The sequence below is a fragment of the Panthera leo genome, chromosome B2 (assembly GCF_018350215.1).
Source record: "Panthera leo isolate Ple1 chromosome B2, P.leo_Ple1_pat1.1, whole genome shotgun sequence".
Taxonomy (NCBI): Eukaryota; Metazoa; Chordata; class Mammalia; order Carnivora; family Felidae; genus Panthera; species Panthera leo.
Window position 1 is genome coordinate 105,025,846 of NC_056683.1, and position 22,418 is coordinate 105,048,263.

A 22,418-nucleotide genomic window follows, 5' to 3' on the forward strand; every position below is an offset into this window, starting at 1 on the left:
CCTTGCCTCTGAGCACTAAAAGAGATATAAGGTTGTAGAATAAAATATTAGATACTTTTTTCTAAGTTTATTTATTTCTGAGAGAGAGAAAGCATGAATGGGGAGAAGCAGAGAGAGAGAGAGAGAGAATCCCAAGCAGGCCCTGCAGCAGAGTCACCAGGACTCAAACTCACAAAGCCACAGAGCCCAGGAATCCCTGAGTTCATGACCTGAAGCTCATTAAGTCAGAAGCTCAACCGACTGAGCCATCCAGGCGCCCCTATTAGATACCTTTCATTGAGAGCTTGCTGTTCTAGGCATTGTATTAAGTTTGTCTTTATAATTTTGCATTTAATGCTTACATAAGCCCTATAATGTGATGTCTTTGTCAGCAGAACTTAAGTAGTCATCTACAAAAGTGATTTAAAAATTTTTCTTTAACATTTATTTATTTTTGAGAGACAGAGAAGAAGTGGGAGAGGGGCAGAGAGAGAGGGAGACACAGAATCCGAAGCAGGCTCCAGGCTCTGAGCTGTCAGCACAAAGCCCTATGCAGGGCTTGAACTCACAAACCGCGAGATCACGACCTGAGCCGAAGTCAGACACTTCACTGATGAGCCACCCAGGCACCCCGAAGATGATTTTTAAGGAAACGTTTCCAGAAGAAACAGGCAAGGGAACAGAGGTAGCTAGACAGTGAAGAGGAAGAAAGCAAAGTAGGATGGGATTTCAGGAATTGTCCAGCATGGATGCTTCAGCCTGATTCCACAAAGAAGCTCTGTGTTGTAAATTGGAACTCAGATTTATCTACCATGAAGTCAAAGAATTAGGCTTTTATTCTCCCTAGTCATCAATCATTGGCTAAGGAATGCCCAGGGTACCCAGGGAGTGGACAGACACTCTTGGGCTCTCTTTGCCTGTGGGCATTGGTGGTCTGGTAGCCAAAGGCAGTCCCTGCTCTCAGATGGTGGTGGTGGAGCTGGGGACTGGAAACAAAAGGAGTTGGAAGCTGGGGAAATGGTGCTCAGAAAACTTAGGGAGAAGGAAACTAAGGTTAAGGACCCAGAGTCACAAAGAGAATGAGTGAAAATGTATGTGACTCCAAATTCCTTTTCTTTCCCCTTTAATGTGGTGCCTCCAGTCACAAAGATACTGTCATTGGGGAACTACCAAGAATCTCCTGTTTCAGATGTCATTATGCCCTTTTCTTAAAACTGAATTAACTTTCTCAGATTTTTTAAAACCTGGGATCTGACAAATTGCATACAAAATTTTGTGTGTAGGTATGTGAGTGTATTCATGGGTTCCCACACCTGCTCCCCTGGGGAGAGAGTTTATGGCTTACATAAATTTCTTAAAGGGAATGTAAAAAAAAAAATGTTAAGCATCACTATTTAAGAGATCATTCTCCATATTTAACTGTTTTCCTGCCTAGGATCTTATGACTTATCATTATTACATCTTTAAAATATTGGCTTCATGAGCTCAGATTAATTATAATAACTACAAGTAAAAATTTAGGATAATGACATTCCCCCCACCCCCCCCCCCCATTGAGCACTGTTCTCACTGGTTCTCATAAGCTTGAGAAGAATTGGCATTAATTCTTTTTTAACATGTATAATTTATCAGTGAAGCCTTTTGTCCTAGGCTTTTATATGTAGAATTTTTTTTGATTACTGATTCAATTTCTTCACTTATTATAGGTCTATAGTTTCTATTTCTGACTAGAAACACAAAGAAATTACATGTTATTTTGTAGGGCAGATGGTTTACTTAAAACTAAGACAAAAAAGTTCATGGAAGGCATTCAATGAGCTTGGTTTGTTTCCTTTGATTAATTCAGCTGTAATTGCCAGATATTCATTTAGTGTCTGTAACACACACACACACACACACTTAGCCTGGATATTAAGTGGTCTGTATTTTTAAAAATTCAAAAAGAATTCCCAGTAATTTTCCTGAGTATTTTCTTTTCTGATTATGTGATATAAATAGCAGTCTTTTTGCATACACATAGTTAATCTATGTCTGAAGGTGTCTCTATAAAGGGGGAACATTCTAAACTGTAGTATTGTAGAGCTAAGCTCCAGGCACTGAGAAAGTTCTTTGGCTTTTTAAGGCCTAGGTAGAGGAAACTGATATGCAAAGTTGTCCCTTGGTTGGGAGGTATAGCCTCCCAGGTTTGGGTGCATGAATGGGTGGGTGGCTCCAGCCTGGACCCAGCTGCTGGTGGTACCCGGTAGGGAGAAATCCTTCAACAGAAAAGTGATGCCTTTCCCAACAAGTGGTGCTAAAAACAGGGAAAGTTTCAAATACATCCATAATCTTGGGTGCTTAAGCAGGTTAATGCTCTTAGATCATATTATTCCTCTCTATAATTCACCCTTCAGCCATCCAGCACCTTGAGTCCCATTTTGGTTTTTCTAAGTTAAATTTTGATGTAATGTAGTTCAATATTAAATTCGGGTTAAGGGGTGATTTCTCTTTCTAATGCTCCACAAGAAGATGACAGGTTGTTGGCTGTGGCGAGGCAGTGTGAACCAAAACAGCTTCCTTGCTTTTTCTGGGGAGCACTAGGCATAGAGTAAGCACAGCACATATTTGTGGCAAGAAGAGAAATGGAAAGAATGGAAGATTCTGTGGCAGTCAGGCAACACACACCCCCAACTCTCTACTGACTTCTTAAAGAGAGCACAAGTTACCTTTTCTTCCACCCCACATGACTCTCTTGCCATTTTAGATTGGAAATGAAATGTGGCGGCTTCATTTTTCATCACAGCAACGTCCACTGCACTACCCGTAGGTACAATAGGTGAGGAATTGTCAGGGATGCTTTTAAGTCACAAAATATTGCAGGGAACAATTGAATCGTTTCCTCCATGCTGAAGGTTAGATCCTCGAAAGAGGCGAGGCTTGGGATCAGAACCCTCGAGGGTGCACCCTCCAGCAGGGAAGTCTGGACACGTGTGTGATGCGATGGCGTCCGTCCCCGTCACTGGGAAGAGAGCCTTCCCCAACCCCTGAGATTAATCCGAGAATCAATAAACCCGGCCCAGGTTGTGCAAAGACTGAGTGGTGCTCTGGCCTCGCAGATAAGTCTGACGAGCGAGTTAGGGATGGAGACAGTTGCAGTAGCTCTTCCCTCGGGAAGAGAGTGGGGTTTTCTCAGATCTTTCCGGGAGCTCCGGGTGTGAATGTGAAAAGTGCCCTCGGGCCCAGCGCCAGACGTGAGCAAGGGCGGAGAGAAGGGGGGAGATGTGGGGAATGGGACTCGGGGGAGAGAGGCGCAGGTGAGGAAGGGAGTCCGAGCTGAGCGTCTGCCGGAACGGCGGACAGGTGGAGAAAGGCAGTCCCGCCTCGGTCCGCGCAGTCCCTGCGCAAGGCCTGCCTTCGCCGCGACGCCGCGGGGCTCGGGAGCCTGCCGTCTCCGCCCCCGCCCCCGCGGCCGCAGGTCCCCAGCCCCGCCCCGCCCCGCCCTGGGCTCTGGGCTCCGCGGGCCGCCGGCCGTGCGGCTGGTGCCCAGGTCTCCCGCGGCCAGAGGATGGCCAAGGTCCCGGAGCTGGACGACACCTTCCTGCAGGTGCAGGCGCAGCCTTCGCCCCAAGTTTCCCCTGAGGCCCAGGAGGAGTGCTGTGGGCCGCTCCTGGGCAAGGGCTTGCTCATTTACCCCGAGGAAAGGGTGTACCTGGCGGCGGCGGCGGCGCAACCCGCGGGCGCGCTGGGCAGCGCGGAGAGAGGGGAAGACCCGGAGCTGCCGGCGGGAGTTAAATCGGGTGAGTGCTCTGCCCCCTCGGGGGATGTGGCTGGGAAGGGGATGAATTCTAAGAAGGGCACCCCACAGGAAAAGTAAACACACCGCAGACATAACATACGGAGAATGTTCCGTCCTGATCTTTGTATTTTCCCCAGGAAAACGTTGGTCACCTAGAAATGAACTCTAAGGGATTTGGCTTAGTTCCCCTCTCAACCCCCTGCCCACCCCCTTGGGCTACCCAGTTTGGCACCAGTTTGGTACTTTTAGAGGCTCCTTCACTGATTTTGCATTCTGATTGTCTTTACCACCCTTTCAACTTGCAATCAGAAATGCGTTTAAGCAATGGTAACGTTTCCTCGGAAGAAGAGGATGCAGACAGTCACGACAGCAAAACCAAAGCAGCCGATCTACACCTCTCTCAGAAGAAAACCGTCACGCAGATGATGAAGGATAAAAAGAAGCAGACTCAGCTCACCCTGCAGTGGTAAGTCTCCCACGGGGGATACTTTTCAGCACCCGTTGAGTTTTGAAAGTCACTATCTTCAGAATCTGCTCTTCCCAATTTGCCTCTGCCTCAAACTTTGGGGGCAAGTTTAAGATACCAAAAGAAAATGAATCTTTTTTTTTTTTTTTTAAATGAATGTTTGGTTTGGAGACATAGTCTAGTCTAGTGTTGATGAAAAATGATCTGCAATACAAAAACCCATCACTTTATCACTATTGACATAAACTATAATTTCATCAAATGTCAGCAATAATGAATGCTTTTTAGGACTTATTTGCTTAACATGCAATCAATTCGGTCCTTATATACTTGTTATTTGATCGTCTTTTTGTTTATAAAACATGATTCTTCAAACCACCTTAAAAGGAGGAAGGATCTTAAATATTGCCTTTATCCATATGAGGGCAAATTAACAATTGTATACTGGTCATTAGGTGAAATGCATTTGAACTAGAAGATATTGAAAATTCAGTTAAAATATATCTATTAAATAAATGTTCAACTATTTTTATAGCACCTGTCATATATGATTTATTGTGATGAAATATCATGAATTGGATTTTATGGAAACTCTTTTAAAACCAAGAGTTTATCAGTAGGCTTTCTACATAGGAAGAGCATTTTGTAATATTGATCAAAAAGGAAGAGGGATCTAAAGTAAAAACTCTAAGCTTCCCCACATAGTGTGAATAAGAGTATATATTTCCTTCCAAGTTACAAGTAACAAGCAAATAACTTAAAAGGTTTATTTACTGATTAGTTGTATAATCTGTATGTATGTAAGGTATGAACTAAACCTTAGAAAAATACAATAGAAAAAAATAATGTCTAAAAATCTAGCAAAAAAAAAAAAAAAACAACCCTAACTTTTTTTCAGCTATTTAAACCCTGAATTACAGTTTGCATATACTAAATTTTTGTGATTATATACTTACACCTTTTCAAATATTTGAAATCTAAACCAAATATTCTTCTAAAGTTGTGGCTTAACTATTGAAGTTGATGTCACACTGACTGGTTAAAAATACACTGGGGCAGTAAATATTTGAGTTAATTATCTGGACTATTTTAGATACAGCTATTTTATTAGTATAATTGGGGCAGAAGTATTGCTTAAAGATATATTGTGGAGAACTGCTGAATTATCACTTTCAGTTTTTCCCTCAAATGAGTGAATGGGAACAAACTTGTTTTTTTGTTTTATAAATATGAGTGATTGCATTATAATCAAAGAAAAACAGGTTATACCCCAAATTAGCCGTATTCATGGCTGGGATTATCCAGTATTTTGAAGATAAAGACAACGCCTGCAACAACACTAAAACAGCCACATGAACAGTTGACATTTTATGCATGCCATTAAAATATAATTTTTAAATAGTTGAATGTTTTCTTAGTGATTTTCATTTTTTGAAATTTAAAATGCTATACTTTTGTTTGAACTTTCCACCCCTTTCCTATAAAAGAGTGTTACATAGAGTTTTCTAGAAACTAAGTGACTTATTTGTACTTCGAGAATTTTCCCTCATGGTTATATAGATTATTGGGGATATTAAAAATTGGAGCTGAAAATTAAAATGAAAAATCTAAGTAACTCCAGTTTTCAACTGTCAGCTAGGTTTAGTTTTGTGGATGCAAATCTGACTGGGTTTTGTTTTGTTCCTCTTCAAAGAAGTATGAACATCTGATGCTTTAAAGTCTGATGAACATCTCCTTTAGCTTTTATCTCATGCATTTAGGGAATATGCTAAATCAGAGATGTGACTAGTTTCAGTCAATTTTAATCTGAATGCATGCTCAATATTGTGTTGTTCCTATATAGTAATAATTACAATTTTACTATACAGAAATGGGTGTACATAAATTTTAGTCAATATCACCTACTGAATTGTTAGGAAAATTGGGAATACAATCTACAAGTTCTGATTTCTCGATTGCTGTTTAGATATTTATAACACTTGAGTATACATTATTACATTTATATAAATTATGTTTAATTGCAATGTAGACATTCAAATAGAATTGTGTCTAAATTTTCAAAATTTATACAATTGTATTTGTAACAGAGTTGAATTTGTATGTCATATTTGGAGACATCTATAGAGAAGTACATTATGTTTCAAGTGCATGGTATGTTTCAGGCAATTATGGTACTTGATCACAGCAAAAGGCATAGGGTAGAAGTAGATCAGTACCATTTCAGACTTTAGTGAAGTGAGTTTACTCTTAGGTGTTTTGCAAATAAATGCATCATCATGCTTCCCTAACCATTTAGGGCTCAGGACTAGTTTGGGAATGAAAGTAAGATATTGTAGGCATTTGCCAGCCTGAAACCTGGCAGCCCATTAGTGTTGAGAATAGTCTTTTAAAAAACCATCTCCTTCACTTTTACCATTCATACATATTTGCATCTCACAGAGCAAAGCATAATGAATAGTGAGGATTTCCATAGAAATAAGACCTATTCTTTGAGATACAGACCAGAAAGGAGTGGTTTTACATTGACCAGGGTATTTTAACTCCACTAGCAGGTATTCACTGGGGTTCTTGTTCTTCTAACATTAATTCTTGTGATCTGACTTTTAATAATATCCGGAATAAAGAAGGTCTACTCATGTCTGCTCATGAACTCATTTGTATAGCGTCTGTATTCAAAACAGTCATTAAATCAATGTGAAAGGGGAAAGGAAAGGAGAAATAAAGAAAAGGTTTGACCTAATTTTCTGCCTTTTTTTTTGTTTAGGCTTGAAGAGAATTACATTGTGTGTGAGGGAGTTTGCTTACCACGGTGCATCCTTTATGCGCACTATTTAGATTTCTGCAGGAAAGAGAAATTGGAGCCAGCCTGTGCAGCCACCTTTGGAAAGGTAAATGACACATATTGGCCATACTACTTTGCCGCTAAAGTCATGTCTGGAAGACAGTATAGAAACAAATGCATTTAAGTACATTTGTTTACAGAATATTAAGAAATTTGTTTCACAAGCATTTTATCTTGATTTTACCTACTGTAGGTTTTACCTGGAACTACTATATGTTTTGAATATTAGAACCTTAGCTATCAGATGATTTAATGTGATATTAAAGGAAGCTCCATTTGGGGCGCCTGGGTGGCTCAGTCGGTTGAGCATCTGACTTTGGCTCAGGTAATGACCTCGCGGTTCGTGAGTTCGAGCCCTGCGTCGGGCTCTGTGCTGACAGCTCAGAGCCTGGAGCCTGCTTCTGATTCTGTGTCCCCCTTTCTCTACACCCCACCCCTGCTTGTGCTCTGTCTCTCTCTGTCTTTCAAAAATGAGTAGACATTTCAAAAAAATTAAGAAAAGAATAATAAAGGAAGCTCCATTTGAGCAGTGACATTTCCCTTCAAAGAGGGATGCATTAAAGAGTATGGTATAGCCTGTATTGAGAAGTAAAATTAAGTGGTGGTGACAAGTATCTTGTTAATGCAACTGGTGATTGTGTTTATTATTTAGCTAGTTCAAGTATATGAGTTTTTAATAATTTTTACTTTATTTCATGAAATAGTTCCCTTGATTCTCCATTTCACTCTGAGTATGTTTATACCCCAAACTCTAAAATGTTGTGACAGAATTGGCGAAGCATCGCGTATTTAAAAACATTCCTTTCTACCCAACTGTATGGTTAGGATGGGAATCTGTAGAATTGGCATTATCATATTTATGTATGTTGATGTTATTTTGAAAATCCAGATAGGATATCAATCTCTTGGGAGAGGTTTCTCCTTCGAGATTCTTTTCGTGCTCTGCTAAGAACTTAGGATATTCTAGAGAAACTATAGGAAGCTTAAGGCTCAAACATTGCATCCCATATAAACTGAAATCTAAATTCTAACCTGTAGAGGGACTCATTGTCCAGAAAATAATGAATACTATAGTCGAGCTTCTCAGTTTTTGAAAATCAAATAATTTATAAATTTATTTTGAAACCTCTCTGCTTATGGGAGTTAGTGTGACGTGGTGCATGGTAATCTCATTATTCAGGTTCTGGCCTAGACAGTGACAAATTTGTTGTGGAGCCTTTTGAAAAGCACTTAATTTTTTCAAAACTCAGTTCACTTATTCCCTAAAATGAGCAAGTTGCATAAGACAACTGCTAACGTCCATTTTTTGCACTGTTTTGTTCCACCTTATGGTAGTAATCTTAACTGTTTGGGGAGTGATGAAATATCTTGAGAATCTGATTAACACTACAGAATTGGTCCCCAAGAAACTGACATATACAAAAAGTTTGCCATGGAGCCCCTTAGGAGATCATACAATTCCTGTTATATGTAGAACAGATTTTGTTCTTTAACTGGATGCTAATTTTTAGCAAATTTTAGAGAAAGGGACATAGAAAAGAAACAATTTAAAACACTGCTGTGGAGATCTGGAAGGAAGGAGAAAGTTTCCTGTGTTTTTTCAGAGTTGGAGATTGATACTTAATTTTGATAAATCTCTGGATAAAATTATTGTAAAGACACTCAAGTCTTTCCTCTAGGTACATAAGGTAGTAAGCAACATGAAGCAAAAGCAGATACTGGTATGATTTGCTTTGGAAATTGAGACGGGCAGCAAAACAATCTTATTAAAATACTATGTGGCAATGAGAAAGAATGAAATATGGCCTTTTGTAGCAATGTGGATGGAACTGGAGAGTGTGATGCTAAGTGAAATAAGCCATACAGAGAAAGACAGATGCCATATGGTTTTACTCTTATGTGGATCCTGAGAAACTTAACAGAAACCCATGGGGGAGGGGAAGGAAAAAAAAAAAAAAAGAGGTTAGAGTGGAAGAGAGCCAAAGCATAAGAGACTGTTAAAAACTGAGAACAAACTGAGGGTTGATGGGGGGTGGGAGGGAAGGGAGGGTGGGTGATGGGTATTGAGGAGGGCACCTGTTGGGATGAGCACTGGGTGTTGTATGGAAACCAATTTGACAATAAATTTCATATTAAAAAAAAAAAACTACCTCCCTGCCTCTGCTGGTGTATTATTGCTTATCAATTGCTTGTCAGTATATGTAGAATATTACTTCTTCCAGACTAAATTTTACCCAAAGTTCAACATTTACTTTCTTGAATTAACTGGCCACAAGTTGCTTGCAACAGAACCACACGTTTCCTAAAAACTAAAGTAATTGATTTTCTTTTTAGACAATTCGCCAGAAATTCCCCCTCTTAACGACTCGGCGACTTGGAACAAGAGGCCATTCAAAGTAAGATATGTTAATGAGCATAGATATCAGATCTGTACATATGATACCCGGTATAGGAGGATTGACACGTGTAAAATGAGTATTGTTTTTATCAGTGAATGGAATCACGTGTTCTCTTCTTGATGAAGCAGATTTTTTACCAACTGTAAGAACTAAAAAGCAAAAAAGTAGATTTTGGAATAATGTTTAAAAAGCAAAATTTATACTGAAAAATCATAATATCTTATTTCTTCTGATAAAAAAGTCATTTTTACAATCTTACATCCACTACTGAAGGCACTGGTGTCCTGAAAGGGTAGTATATATGGCTAAATAAGTGGCCAGATGGAACCACAGCACTCCCAAAGAGCATGGCCAAAGTCAGGAGTTGAAGCATGGTTCAACTTTGAAGTCAGGAGTTGAAGCATGGTTTTCTTTCCCAGATAATAATTTCAATATCCTCTTCTTTTCCCTTCAAGACAAATGACCTCTACAAATGACTTCTTTGGTCATCTCTTAATGTAAACATAAAGTTAGTTCTCTTGATAATTTTAGCTTTTCTTTTCTCTTGTGGCAATCTCTGTAGAGTTACATGTTACACATTCTTACTCGTCCATTATTTCCTCTGTCCACTGTGTTTTCAGTTTTTCCTTTCCTTCTGCCTGCAAACAGATTCAGATCTCTTTTATGTTGATAAAAACAGACGCATCTCAGACCTGCTGTACTCTTCACAATTGCTCTATTATTTTCCTTCTCATTGCTATTCCTCGAAAGAGTAGCTGTGCTCACTTATCTTACCATTGTTCACATGGTAACAGTCCATTTCTTTATGTAGACAAAAACCCTATGGCTCAATTTTACTGTTACTCATCCTCCTTGGCACCTGTCTAGGATGTGAACCTGCTGACAGTGCCCTCTTAAAATAAATCAATATGTAAAACTTCTCCTATGGTTTCTCTGTCACAGAACTGCCAGGCCCCCTTCCCTCTTCTCCCATTCATTTTCTAGCTCATCCAATGTCTTTTTCCGTCCCAACATCTAGTTCAGCATTGCCCAATGAAATATAATCCAGCCACATATTTAATTCAAAAATTTCTAGTAGCCACATTAAAAAAGTAAAAAGGGACAGGTGTTATTTAATTTTACTATGTTTTATTTAGTCCAATGTATCATTTCACCATGTAATCAAAATTCAAATTATTGAGATATTTTTCATTCTTTTTCCCTACGAAGTGTTTGTGTGTTTTATTCCTACAGCACATCTCAATTCTGATTAGTCGTATTTCAAGTGGTCACTACCTACATGTGGCTAGGAGCAACCTTATTGGCTAGCTCAGCTTTAGTCACTTGCCAAAAAATAAATCTTACTTTATGAATTCTCTTGAATCAGTCTCTCTCCATTCTCACTTTCATAATCTGGCTTTCACTGTATCTTTCCAATCCTTTCAATACAGTTTTTCCAAATTGGCCTTCTAAAAGTTTTAATTCAATTGTATCTCTGTCATGCTCAAACTTTTCTCACTTTGACATTCAGGGTCCATTATGATTTAGTCCCAAATCATTTTCCTACCTTATCATCTACTCACCTCTCAGCATGGAGCCTATGCTCCCACCAAATTAGTGCCCAGCACCCTTTGTTTCACCTCCAAATGTCATTCTTTCATCTATGCTGTCTTCTTCCCTGGAAAATGCCTTTTCCCTACAGGTATTTTGAAAGCTTATCCATTGAAAAGAAAAGAATGTTTCATAAACTTCCTCTTCTTTTGAAATTTTTCTTATTTCTTGATTTCTTATAGGCTCTTTCTTCATAGCCTCACAGCAGTTCATTGGTTCATTCTTAGTGTGTAATTACCTTATCTCTTCCCCTCAAAAGATAATATTTTGAGGATAGAGACTTTGTCTCATTCATTTTTATATCCTTTCTGTTGTTGGCTACATAATTGATTACCAATTAATATTTCTTTAATTGACTCCTATCGGTGTTAACAGTATGTGGTGTGAGAAGGAGGAATGAAATGCCAGATTGAAAAAGAGTGAATTGGCCCTTCCCTTCTAACTTGTTTATCAGACTTGAATCACTTTAACTGGCTGATTTCTACTGAATTTGATTCCTACTGAATTGTGTGGGTAGAAGAAAGATGAGATAATGTTGGAAGTAGATAAATAGTAGAAAAAGAGGCAAAGCAATGCAGAGAAATCCCCTTCACAGGATCTACAAGAAGGCAGGCAGGCTGCTGGGAAAGTCAATTAATCCTAAAAGGAGCCTTCAGGATTAGGGATGAATCATTAACCCTGTCCATTGTGACTCTGTGAGGCTCAAGTGTTTAGGTTTATGGACCAACATGTGGTAATTTCAGGAAATTTGTTTGATATCTAAAAGCAGATGTGCCCAAGAGCAAATTATTAAAATTTGAATTTTTTTTCCTTCTTTCCCAGTATGACATTTGCTTTTTATAACTTGCTTGTTATATTTTTTGATATTTTGATATCCTGGGGAAAAAATTTTCCATACACAAACAAGTATGTTGAAAGATAGGGCAAGATGGAGAGTTTGTGAATCTTGCAGTTGGCAATGGTTTGATGTAATTATTCTTTTGTTGTTGTTGTTATCTATCTATCTATCTATCTATTTATTTATTTATTTGGGGGGAGAGAGAGAGAGAGAGAGAGTGAGCGCAGGTGAGGGGCAGAGAGAGAGGGAGAGAGAACCCCAATCAGGCTCCTTGCTGTCAGCGCAGAACACTATGCGGGGCTCGAACCCACGAACCATGAGATTGTGGCCTGAGCTGAAATCGAGTTGGAGGCTTAACCAACTGATCCACCTAGGAGCCCTTTAATTTTTGTCCCAAGCATTTCTTTATCTTGGTATATTATCTTCACATCCATCATTTTTAATGGCTATTTAATATTTTAAAAATGTACATGTCTATGAAAAATATTTTATGTCTATAGAAATATGAACAATCTGTGAAACAGAAAGATAAATGAAGAAAGTTAGCATATTTTGGAGAAAGAGAAATTTATAATTTCTCCAAATTTTACTATTAATTTTGCAAAACTTGTTGGAGTAGTGTTTATTCTAGTGCCTTAAACATACTATCACTAAATGTTTATTGAATTATTTGAAAATTTTAAACTAAGTATTAATTTGTTTTAAGTTTTGTGGATCATTTATTAAAATATATTGACATTATATAACTGTTTAGTGATGGTTATCTAAAAACATAAGCTCTCAATTGTTGCCAAATTCTCATAGAATAGCTAGAGTATATCCAGTCATTTCATTTGAGTCTTTCAGACAGAATTGATTTTGATCCTGATTAACTCAAAAAGTTCTTATGTATTCTGGACACAAGATAGCACCACTATTTCTAAAACCGTTCCTGGCAGCCTTTAGGGTTCATGGAACAATGTTACTTTTCGAATTTTACTCCATGTAGGAAATCCAAAAGTTTGGGAAACACTGATCTTTGTGACAAAGAGGTGATTGGTAGGATCTAAAAAAGAAGAGTGAATTTTGTGTCTATTTTCAAGGTTTTTCTCCCTAAGTTCTGTCATAACTGGTATTAAAATGATCAGTTCTCACAACTCACCTTTATGCAGGTGTTACTTTCAAGGACCTCACGAACATGAAAGATGAAAACGTGTAACTAAATAAAATGAGGCAAAATTTATTCAGCCAAAAGGAAGAGATAAAATATTTAAAACAGATATGTTAAAAGCAAAACAAAACAAAAATCCAAATGGACAGACTACCTAGGTAGATATCACAGATCACCAGATATCATGCACTGTCAAACTTAGAAACAATTAAAAATTGAAACATTTCTTTCCAGGGGCAGGTCTGACGTTCTACATAAGAAGCCAGTAGTGCCAAGAGTTCTGGAAAAAAGTCTTTAAAGGTTAACTCTTGGGGTCACAAAGCCTCACCCTAGAACACCTAACCTGAGTGTGCCCTGGGGACAAAGCCAATCAGTTTACAGGGGCATTAGCAGCTCAGCTTTCTGTCCCTTCCTTCACTGTCACCCTCCCCTCCCTGCCAAGAAGCCCCAGTGACAGATTCTGTACATTCTCAACACCCAGATAAAACTGTGTTGTCTTTTGAGTTTTTTTTTTTTTTAATTTTTCTTCTTTTGATTTACTACCAATGCCAAAATATACACCTGTTTTTTTTTTTTTTTTTTTCTGGGCAGTATTTTTAAATTTGGATTTTGAAAAAGTAAAAATGAAACAAAATCATATAGGCACGAAAGAGTAATGCAAAGCAATTTTTGTCTATTTTATGTTATAAATGTGTTATATCAATAATCAATCCATTCATATTTATATCAATGTACAGAGCATGGTGCTAAAGAGGTTTTAAGATGCAAATAGCAGGATAGGATATATGCTATCAAAAAACTTTCACTATTAAGCTTCATTTATTTAATAAGCATTTTATTGAGTGTGCTGGTACTTACTAGGCCCTAGGGATACAGTGATTAAGAAAAAAAGCCTGTATCCCACCACTGCTCAGGATAGCTGATCGTTGAGACCACCAAGTAGATTTCATGTACGCAGTAGACTGTTTGATTTGAAGTTACATTTTAATTTCGTGTAGACTTTGATCAGTCAAATCTTGCTTTTCAGACATGATGGACAAAAGCTATTATCTTATTTATTAGTAGTGATTTAGTGGGTTAATAAAACTGATATGGCAGCTGCTCTTATCACAGTAAGTTATTGCAAGTCCCTGAACAGCTTAATCCCATCATTTCCTTATCGGTCATCATTCGTGTAGTGTAAACTAACATCAGGGCTACCAGCTCAGTAGGAACATATGTTTCAGGAATTCTATATAATGATTGAAATAGGAAAGAAGAACTATAGGTGCAGGTAGAAATTTATCAACAAGTGAAGAAAAGTATTAGATGCAATGTAAATATTTTAGCAGCAAGAGTAGCAATAATTTCATTTGTCCTATTAAAAATATTTTCTATTTTATAACATGTTCACTTTAAAATGTGGACATAAAAATTAATAAATCTTCTTTATTCCTAAAATGTAAACGATCTATTATTTGATATAAGACTAAGGAACAGTTGACACTAGTGAATGAACACAATTTGCTGGATAATCACAAAACTACTTGTATTATGCTAACGTTTTCTTAGAGAAATGAGCTAGTCATACCCAAGATTTTAAAGCAGTTTTCACATATCATTTTTAAGCAAAATGGGTAAAAATCATATAGAGAGAAGGAACTGTGCAATGTTTGGGAATCTATTCAGAGTAACCTACAGAATAGGCATTGGGTAGTGGTATACAAATTAAAATAACTAATTAAAACTAGTTATCCCACACTTATGTAGACAGTGCTTTTTATTCAGCATGCACCAACATAGGTCTTTGTAATACTGGAGTATTTCTGGCAAATATTTTGCAGCAAACTTATTTTATGGGAATATATTAACAGTGAAATAATGCTATAAAACGTAAGGATTGAGATGAAAAATCCATGTATATTTTACATGAAATTACTCTTCCTAGTTTTATGAGGTTTACCTTTAGGAGGACAGAGCTACTCATTTATTATCTCTTCTCTGTTCTCAAAGGCATGAAATCATCACTCAAATGATAACATGTATCTGGAAGATTAAGGGGTAAAGATTTATTTTATTAGTTCCAGAAGAAACTAGATAGGAGATGTGCTAAAGCATTACAATGATCCTTGGAAAATATTAAGATTTATATTCCTAGCAATCGTCTTTCTACTTAAGTATGCTAATTTCATGCCCTTTGTATATATTGTTTAGCTATACAACTTTTATTCAACCCCAATATTTTTCTGGTAACCTGGGAATAAACAGTGCTACAAAGAAGTTATTGAAACTATTGGCTTTAAGAGAATTTGTGTTTTATCAGCGTCTAAATTTCTAGCAGGATACATTGATTCATCCAATAAATGAAGATTTTTCTATACAGTAATTTCTAAGGAGGAAATCAATGAAGGAAAAGATACAATTCCCTTCCTCTAAATCTAAAGTTTAGTAGGAGAGGTAAGCCACGTATACACTCACCAATGGTATGAGATATAAACTACATGGGATAAATGACCAAGAGAGGAGTTCAAAGGGCATAGAGGCCTTAGATTCCTGAGAAACCAGGCAAGCTTCATGCATTAAAATTACAATGCCTGAGCTATGAGTAAGAAATGAGGACATGAAGGAATAAGGGCATTCCCCATGAAGAACTCAACAAAGAGTACCAAGGTGAGAAAACACGTTATTTATGACAACAAGTAATTGTGACAGTGATAGATAAGTTCAGACTGTGTTTGTGGTAGGGTTAAAGGAGTTAGTATATTTCCTTATATCATGTTAGACAAGAAATCCTTTCATCTCTACCAAATTTAAAATTGTGCTGATATATTTAAGCATATGATACTATACGTATGCCCTTAATTGAAAAAAATCCTGTTTCTAAAGTGTTCTTTATGACATATTATTATTTCTAACTTTTTCCATGTTATTTATTTATTCAACAAACGTTTACTGATTTCCTATTATAGGGAGCTTACATTCTAGAAGTCCTTGTTTACATATGGATCATCAAATAAGAAAAATCCAGATCAATGGTATAGGTCTTAATGATTCTTTTTAGTTATCAATGCTTGCTTAATATGATTTGTGCTGAGCTAGAAGAGGAAGTGTTTATACTGAGTGCAAACATATTCAAAATATTTTCACTTAAGAATTTCTAAACACAAATAAACTTGAGATACAAAATTATAAAAAAGATTTTGCTTCTCAAGTACAGAGGCAACATGACCCATTGAAACAAAGAGTGCTCAGTGCATGTCTGGGTTGATAGCAGCATTTACATCTAGCCTACTAATAAAATACATTATTTTAAAAGGATTTTCTTTTGCTGGGGGTGGGGTGGGGCCGTAAGATGTAAACTCTTGACTCTAGATGTAGTTGGAAATATTATACACTTCCATTTTTAAAGATGCTTCTGCCTATTATTGGAAAGAAGAGGGCAAAATAATACAGTCATTTTAGAAAATAAGGAACAAATGAATTGTGTAATCAGAATACCCTTTCCTTAAAAGTCATAAGTAAGAAAAAATTACAAATTCATATTAGTCAGGATTCTTGAGTGCTAAAGGATGGTGCAGTTTTTACAGAACCTGATCATCAGGTGATTTTTAAAAATGAAAGTAAAATGTGCCTCAGTATTGGTCAGTGTGGTCACTGTTCCATGACTGGCAAGTGGTCGGGCTCAGGAAGCCATGAACAAGGGTATAATTTCCTGCCCTGATTTCCCATGTCTGTTTTTTCATCGTATTGACATCTAGCATAGTTGTCAGGACACAGTATGTCTTCTAATATTTGTTGAACTCCTGGTCATCCCTTTGACTTGCCCAGTGACTTTTGTCTACCACCGGGCAATGTAATTTCTTCTCAAATCTGCATGACAAACCACTTTACCATGGTATAATATTATCTACATATTGAAAAAAGATTATAGATGAGAAACAAAAGATCCATATTCTAATAAAGGAAAATTATCAACTTTTGAAGCAATGTTTAACATATATTGCTTCAGCAAGTGGATAAAATATAGTTATTTAAACTATAGCCTCTAGAGAATAAACAGAAAACTTTGCAAGAGAAAATGAAATTACAGTATATTTACATTGTTATAGATCTGCTTGTTCTCAAACATCTTTTGCTATATTTCTTCTAATAGAAAGAAATTCCCTTTGATATCTTAGTTCTATATCTTGATTAAAAATATTAATATTTATTTCAGACTCTTAGGTTCATTAACTTTTTATAATAATTATTAATTATAATACACTTGCCAAATATCCTCTAAATCTGCTCATTGTTTTCATGGTTTTTAGGTCTTTTCCTTATCTATTTCTGTTAATATAAATGCTTCTGGTAAGGTCTTTACGACTTAAATAAGCTTCCTTCTTTTAGTTTCTCACTGGAGACTTAGTCATTTCCGTATTTTGGGGTTTCCATCACTTTTGGATTTCCTCCATTTCCCCCTCTGTTTCATTATACCTTATGGGTTTTTTATTCTTCTTCTACTATAGGATTCTTTTCTGTATTGTAAAACTTGAGCAGTTATAAACCTCCTCTGTTTGGGGCACCTGGGAGGCTCAGTCCACTAGGCTTCCAGCTTCGGCTCAGGTCATGATCTCACAGTTCATGAGTTTGAGACCCACATCAGGCTCTGCGCTGACAGTGTGGAGCCTGCTTCAGGTCCTCTGTCTCCCTCTCTCTGTCTCTCCCCTTACCCCCCACCACCTCAAAAAAAAAAAAAAAACCCCAAAAACCCACCTCTTCTGTTTTAGGTTAACAGGCTACTTATTGCCCTTGTATTGAAAACTTATTCCCAGTGTGCAGCAATCATAAAATATCACCATTCACCTTGATCACCCCCCCCATTACTGTTTCTCAAATATAATAGCTCTTTCTGAAAACATTTGTATACTATGTGTAATTTTTTGTTTTCATATTTAAAAACTCTTTTCTCTCTATCTCAAATAGCCCAGGGTCATCAGAGGTGACTTCTTTGCCCTTAGAACTTAATGGGAGAGAACCCATCTCTGGGCCTCACAGTTTAGAGGGCTCTATTCTGGCCCTCCTCCAGCTTTCCTCTTCCCCAGGAGCCTGAATAAATGTGTCCATCGAGAGACCACATCCTCCTTCCAGCCCACATTTCAGGTCCCCAGAACCCCAGAATTCTTTGTCCAAAGAGCCCAGACTTGCCTTCTCCCTCTTATGTGGGGCTCTTTCCCCCCATCCATCCTGAGAAGGGTGCTATGTTCCACCAGTATACATAGACTTGAGCCACCAGAAGGTAGCTCTTTGGCGGTGGTGGTTGGAAGGTTGGATTGATCTTGGACATGGAGGCTGTGTGTTCACAAGAGGCTCCTCACAGTGAAGAGAAGAGCAGGGGCTGTGAAGACAAGGGCTAAGGGTGGCTCTTCTCCTACCGCCATGTTCACACATGGAAGAATTGTAGATTCAAACCCACCTACCAGATCAGTATGGAGGAAAACTGTCAAGCTAGGAGGACAAGGTTATTTTATGTAGTAGTTTTTTGGCTTGATTTAGATTTGAATATTTAAGTATATGGTATGTGGGCTTTCATTTGTACTCTTGTTCTGGGCCTTGGGAATGTTTAGGGGTGGACTTGTTCTGCCAAGTCTTTTTTTTTTTAATTTTTTTTTTTTATTGCTAAGGTCAGAAAAGGGGCCTTGAAACTTAGATCTGCACTGTCTTGTCCACTTTAAACTCAGATGATGATGCTAAGTTATGAAATTCTAAATACGGTTACAGCGGAGTCCCCTGGCAACCCCTTTATTCACTTTTATTTCATTCCTTGCTTGATTTTAGAAGAATGCAAATTGAAACAATAGGTAACCAAGTAAATGGTGCTGCTGCATGTGCTGGGCTGGGAAGGAATGGGAAGGCAGAAGTTAGGCTTCAGCCAGCCTTACTGAATTCCCACTATTTGATTAGCTTTTGTGTAATATTATAGTGTTTGTGCCTGGGTGTGTAATAAGTCAGGAGTCTGCAGCTTAAGAGAATGAGCTACAACTTGAGAACTGATGAAATGCTATACTTGTGAGTGGCTCAGGATGCATAGACACATTTATAATAAAGTATTTGTGACGCTGTTACATTCCATGTTTCATATTTCCATTGATTCATGGTACAGTTTTTTTCCCTCATTGTTGCACAAAAGTTTGAAGTGAAAATGACAGTGAATTGGGCTTCTCATTCCTCATGAGGAAAATAACGTTTGAAAGATCACATGCTTCATATGTATTCCTATGCACGACATTAATATCTTCCTCCATACAATGTCATACTTTTTACTCCATCCAATAGATATACTATAAAGGAAACCTATCATTTTCTTTTTCAATTGACTAAATCAAATTGAACCGGTAATTAGCAGAATGACACTTGATATACTTGGAGCCAGTGCTGACATTTACAAATTTAAGTGGTTACATTTAAATGTCTACATTTATAAATTTTTTGGTTTTTGAAGCCTATATTTTAGAGGTTAGAAGGGGATTGGCTGTTCTCCTTTTTTAATCCTAGAGCCAGAAATATGACCATAAGTAGGACTAATGACCATCAAAGCGATTTAGCACATTAAGATGCTACTTGAAAAAAAATTAGGCAAGGAAGGTGATCAGAGGGTTGCAGTTCTTAGCTGTTCTTTCCAAACTCAGCTGTACTTTTATCTCCTTCTCCCCTTCCAAAAACTCCTTCATTAACACAGAGCTGGTTCCTGTCCTTGCTCTAGGTATCATTATTATGGGATTGGCATCAAAGAGAGCAGTGCATATTACCACTCCGTTTATTCTGGAAAGGGCCTGACAAGGTAGAGTTCTACTTTCTTCAAGACAAATTCTTTGCATTTCCTGAAATATGCATAATAGCAATTGAATAAAAGACTTTCTCATTTTGCTTATTGAAATGTTTTCTTTTAAGCATCAGACCTTAATTTCAACTTTGTATGGACATTTGCAATGATATGGTCTAGATTATTGGGTAATTTATGTAATTTTCAATCATTAATGAGAAATTAATAGTGAACAAGGTATACCAGAGAGATGAAAAGGAAAAATCAAGGAAGCAGAATTGTTTTTAAATTAGTATTTACTCACAAGGCTGAGTCTGTTTTCAGGCTGGAATCAGTAAAATAAGGGCAGAAAATGTATGTTTTCCTCCCAAGAAATAACCTGTTTTAAAAATCTCTGTCTTTGGGGCACCTGGCTGACTCAGTTGGTAGAGCATGAGACTCTTAGTCTCGGGGTCATGAGTTTGAGACCCACGTTGGTTATAAAGCCTCTAAAAATAATATAAAATAACATAAAAATCTCTGTGCTTCATCAGTACCTTACAAAGATGAAAAGTTTATGATAACTCATCACTAATAATACATGCTTTCTTAAGTGAGATAAAGTTACTGCCCTGTTTGAGTCTCTGTGAAAGGGAATACACAAATGATCATAACACATTTCTCTAACCTGCCATTAACCATCAGGAGGAGGTCATTATTGGGGTGATATCCAATAAAACCAGTGATAATATACAATTACTATTTTTCATATACTGGAGCTCTTAGTAATTAAATCTACATCTGAGATTGCCTTATAGTATGATTTACCAAGAACTCCTCTTAGCTCTCAAAAGAATAAATTTTTTTGAAAAGTAAAGTGACATGTGTAAAAAAATAATTTTATTCACCTGAGTCATACTAAGATGAACTCAGACATGGTGAAGAACATAATGGCAGCTTATTGGCTACAACTAACTGCAACATGAAAATACAGGCTAGAATACAAATGAATATTTAATATCAAATGTTCTTTGCAGATCCTATCAGATTTCCTTAAATATGTTTCATTTACTTTTCCTTAATAGATTTATTTTTTAAGTAAGTTGATAAGAATGCTTGGGTCTCTTTGAAAATCAAGCAGATTTCTCCAGGTTTCTTTTGCTAATCGTGATCCAAAGTTACCACTATTGTGGGTCCTCTGCATTTCCTTGATTGCTATAACTGTATATTTATATGTTAACTAATGGAGAATATAATGATTTTTAAGGTTTTCTGGAAGCAAGCTGAAGAATGAGGTAAGAATTACTTTCATTTCTATTTTATCTGCTATAATATGTACTACAAACTAAATAATACATGCTAACTGTCCTCATTGGCAAATATAGAAATAAATGTTAATTTATTAGGAGCCCATTAAATGATTGACAACTTCAGAGAGAGCTGTTAGATTTGGGGCTACTGATTATTCTTTACATGGACCTACTGAACAATTTCCAATTAACGTAGGAAGGGTAATTTTTCAGTTATTCTCACCTAATATCAGATACTTAAGAGATTGCAAAAAAAAAAAAAAAAAAAAAAAAAAAAAAAAAAGACCATTACAGATCTAAGACATTTCCAGTTGAATATAAACAAAAAGTCTAAAGCTGAGGATATGGAAGGAATTGGTATTCGGAATATAGCCATTTAGACAAAACCTTTAAGAGTTATCAAGAAACCCAAATGTTATGCTGTGGTTTGTTTTAACCACTTTGTGTGAGTGTATGTGTATGTATAGTCAGTTTGCTGACCTCTTCTGCAGTGTGGAGACAGGGTGGATGGTGGAGGTGGGAGCTAGGGAGAAAGGGTACATCTCTCTAACATACACACACTCACACACTTTCTCCCTAGACACCCCTTCCACTCCCCACCCCCAACCAAAGAACAGATCAGCAAACTGACTTTATCTAAATGAGTTAGACTACCATTAGGGACTGCATGGCTAATTAGGCACACGATAAGGCCTTCATTATCCTCAAGTTATCTAATCATTAAAAAGAGGTGCCACAGAACTAAGGGCACATGACAATGTGTTGTGTGGTAAATCTGGACCTGAGGTTGTAACTCCATTAGTTTGGTGAAATGATGCAAGCATATTATCTTAAGAAATAATAGAAAGCCCCCAACCCTTTGAAATGACCAATTTCTTCCCACCAGTGCTTTTAATACAGTTAATGGCTAATTACATAATAAAATCCTCTAGATTGCTCTTTTTATCAATGAAATAATAGCTCTTTATTAGATAAACAGTTGTGAAAGTGCAAAAATATTGACTTAGAAATACACTTCAGTTGACTGAAGTTTATGTCAATAGGGAATTTAAGTAATTTCTCTCAGGTGTTCTTTCTACCACTTTGATGAGGTTGGTGGTACTTAGTGAGCCATCAGCTATTACGGCATGTGTATGGCAAGGCTCATTTTACATAATAAAAGAAAAAATGTTTCTCCAGTGTACTGTTTCCTCCTTAGAAGAGTGCACTACAAATTCGGGTGTAGATCTTGTTAACAAATTTAAACTAAAATATTTTTGTTAGGCTGTCATATAGCTGATATTTCCAAAGACTGCAACAACAATAAAGC

The 22,418-nt window shown here is 37.1% G+C and overlaps 1 protein-coding gene across 1 annotated transcript in view; it reads left to right on the forward strand.

The window, feature by feature from the left end:
- Positions 1-3,523: 3,523 nt before the first annotated feature.
- The window catches only part of RFX6 (regulatory factor X6), a 55,190-nt gene continuing 36,295 nt past the window's right edge, over positions 3,524-22,418 (forward strand). Inside the window, exons 1-6 of the mRNA XM_042937391.1 lie at positions 3,524-3,755; positions 4,064-4,220; positions 6,985-7,108; positions 9,397-9,458; positions 19,761-19,838; positions 21,067-21,094. Of these exons, the coding sequence (XP_042793325.1) occupies positions 3,524-3,755; positions 4,064-4,220; positions 6,985-7,108; positions 9,397-9,458; positions 19,761-19,838; positions 21,067-21,094 (681 nt within the window). The remainder of the gene's footprint in view (positions 3,756-4,063; positions 4,221-6,984; positions 7,109-9,396; positions 9,459-19,760; positions 19,839-21,066; positions 21,095-22,418) is intronic.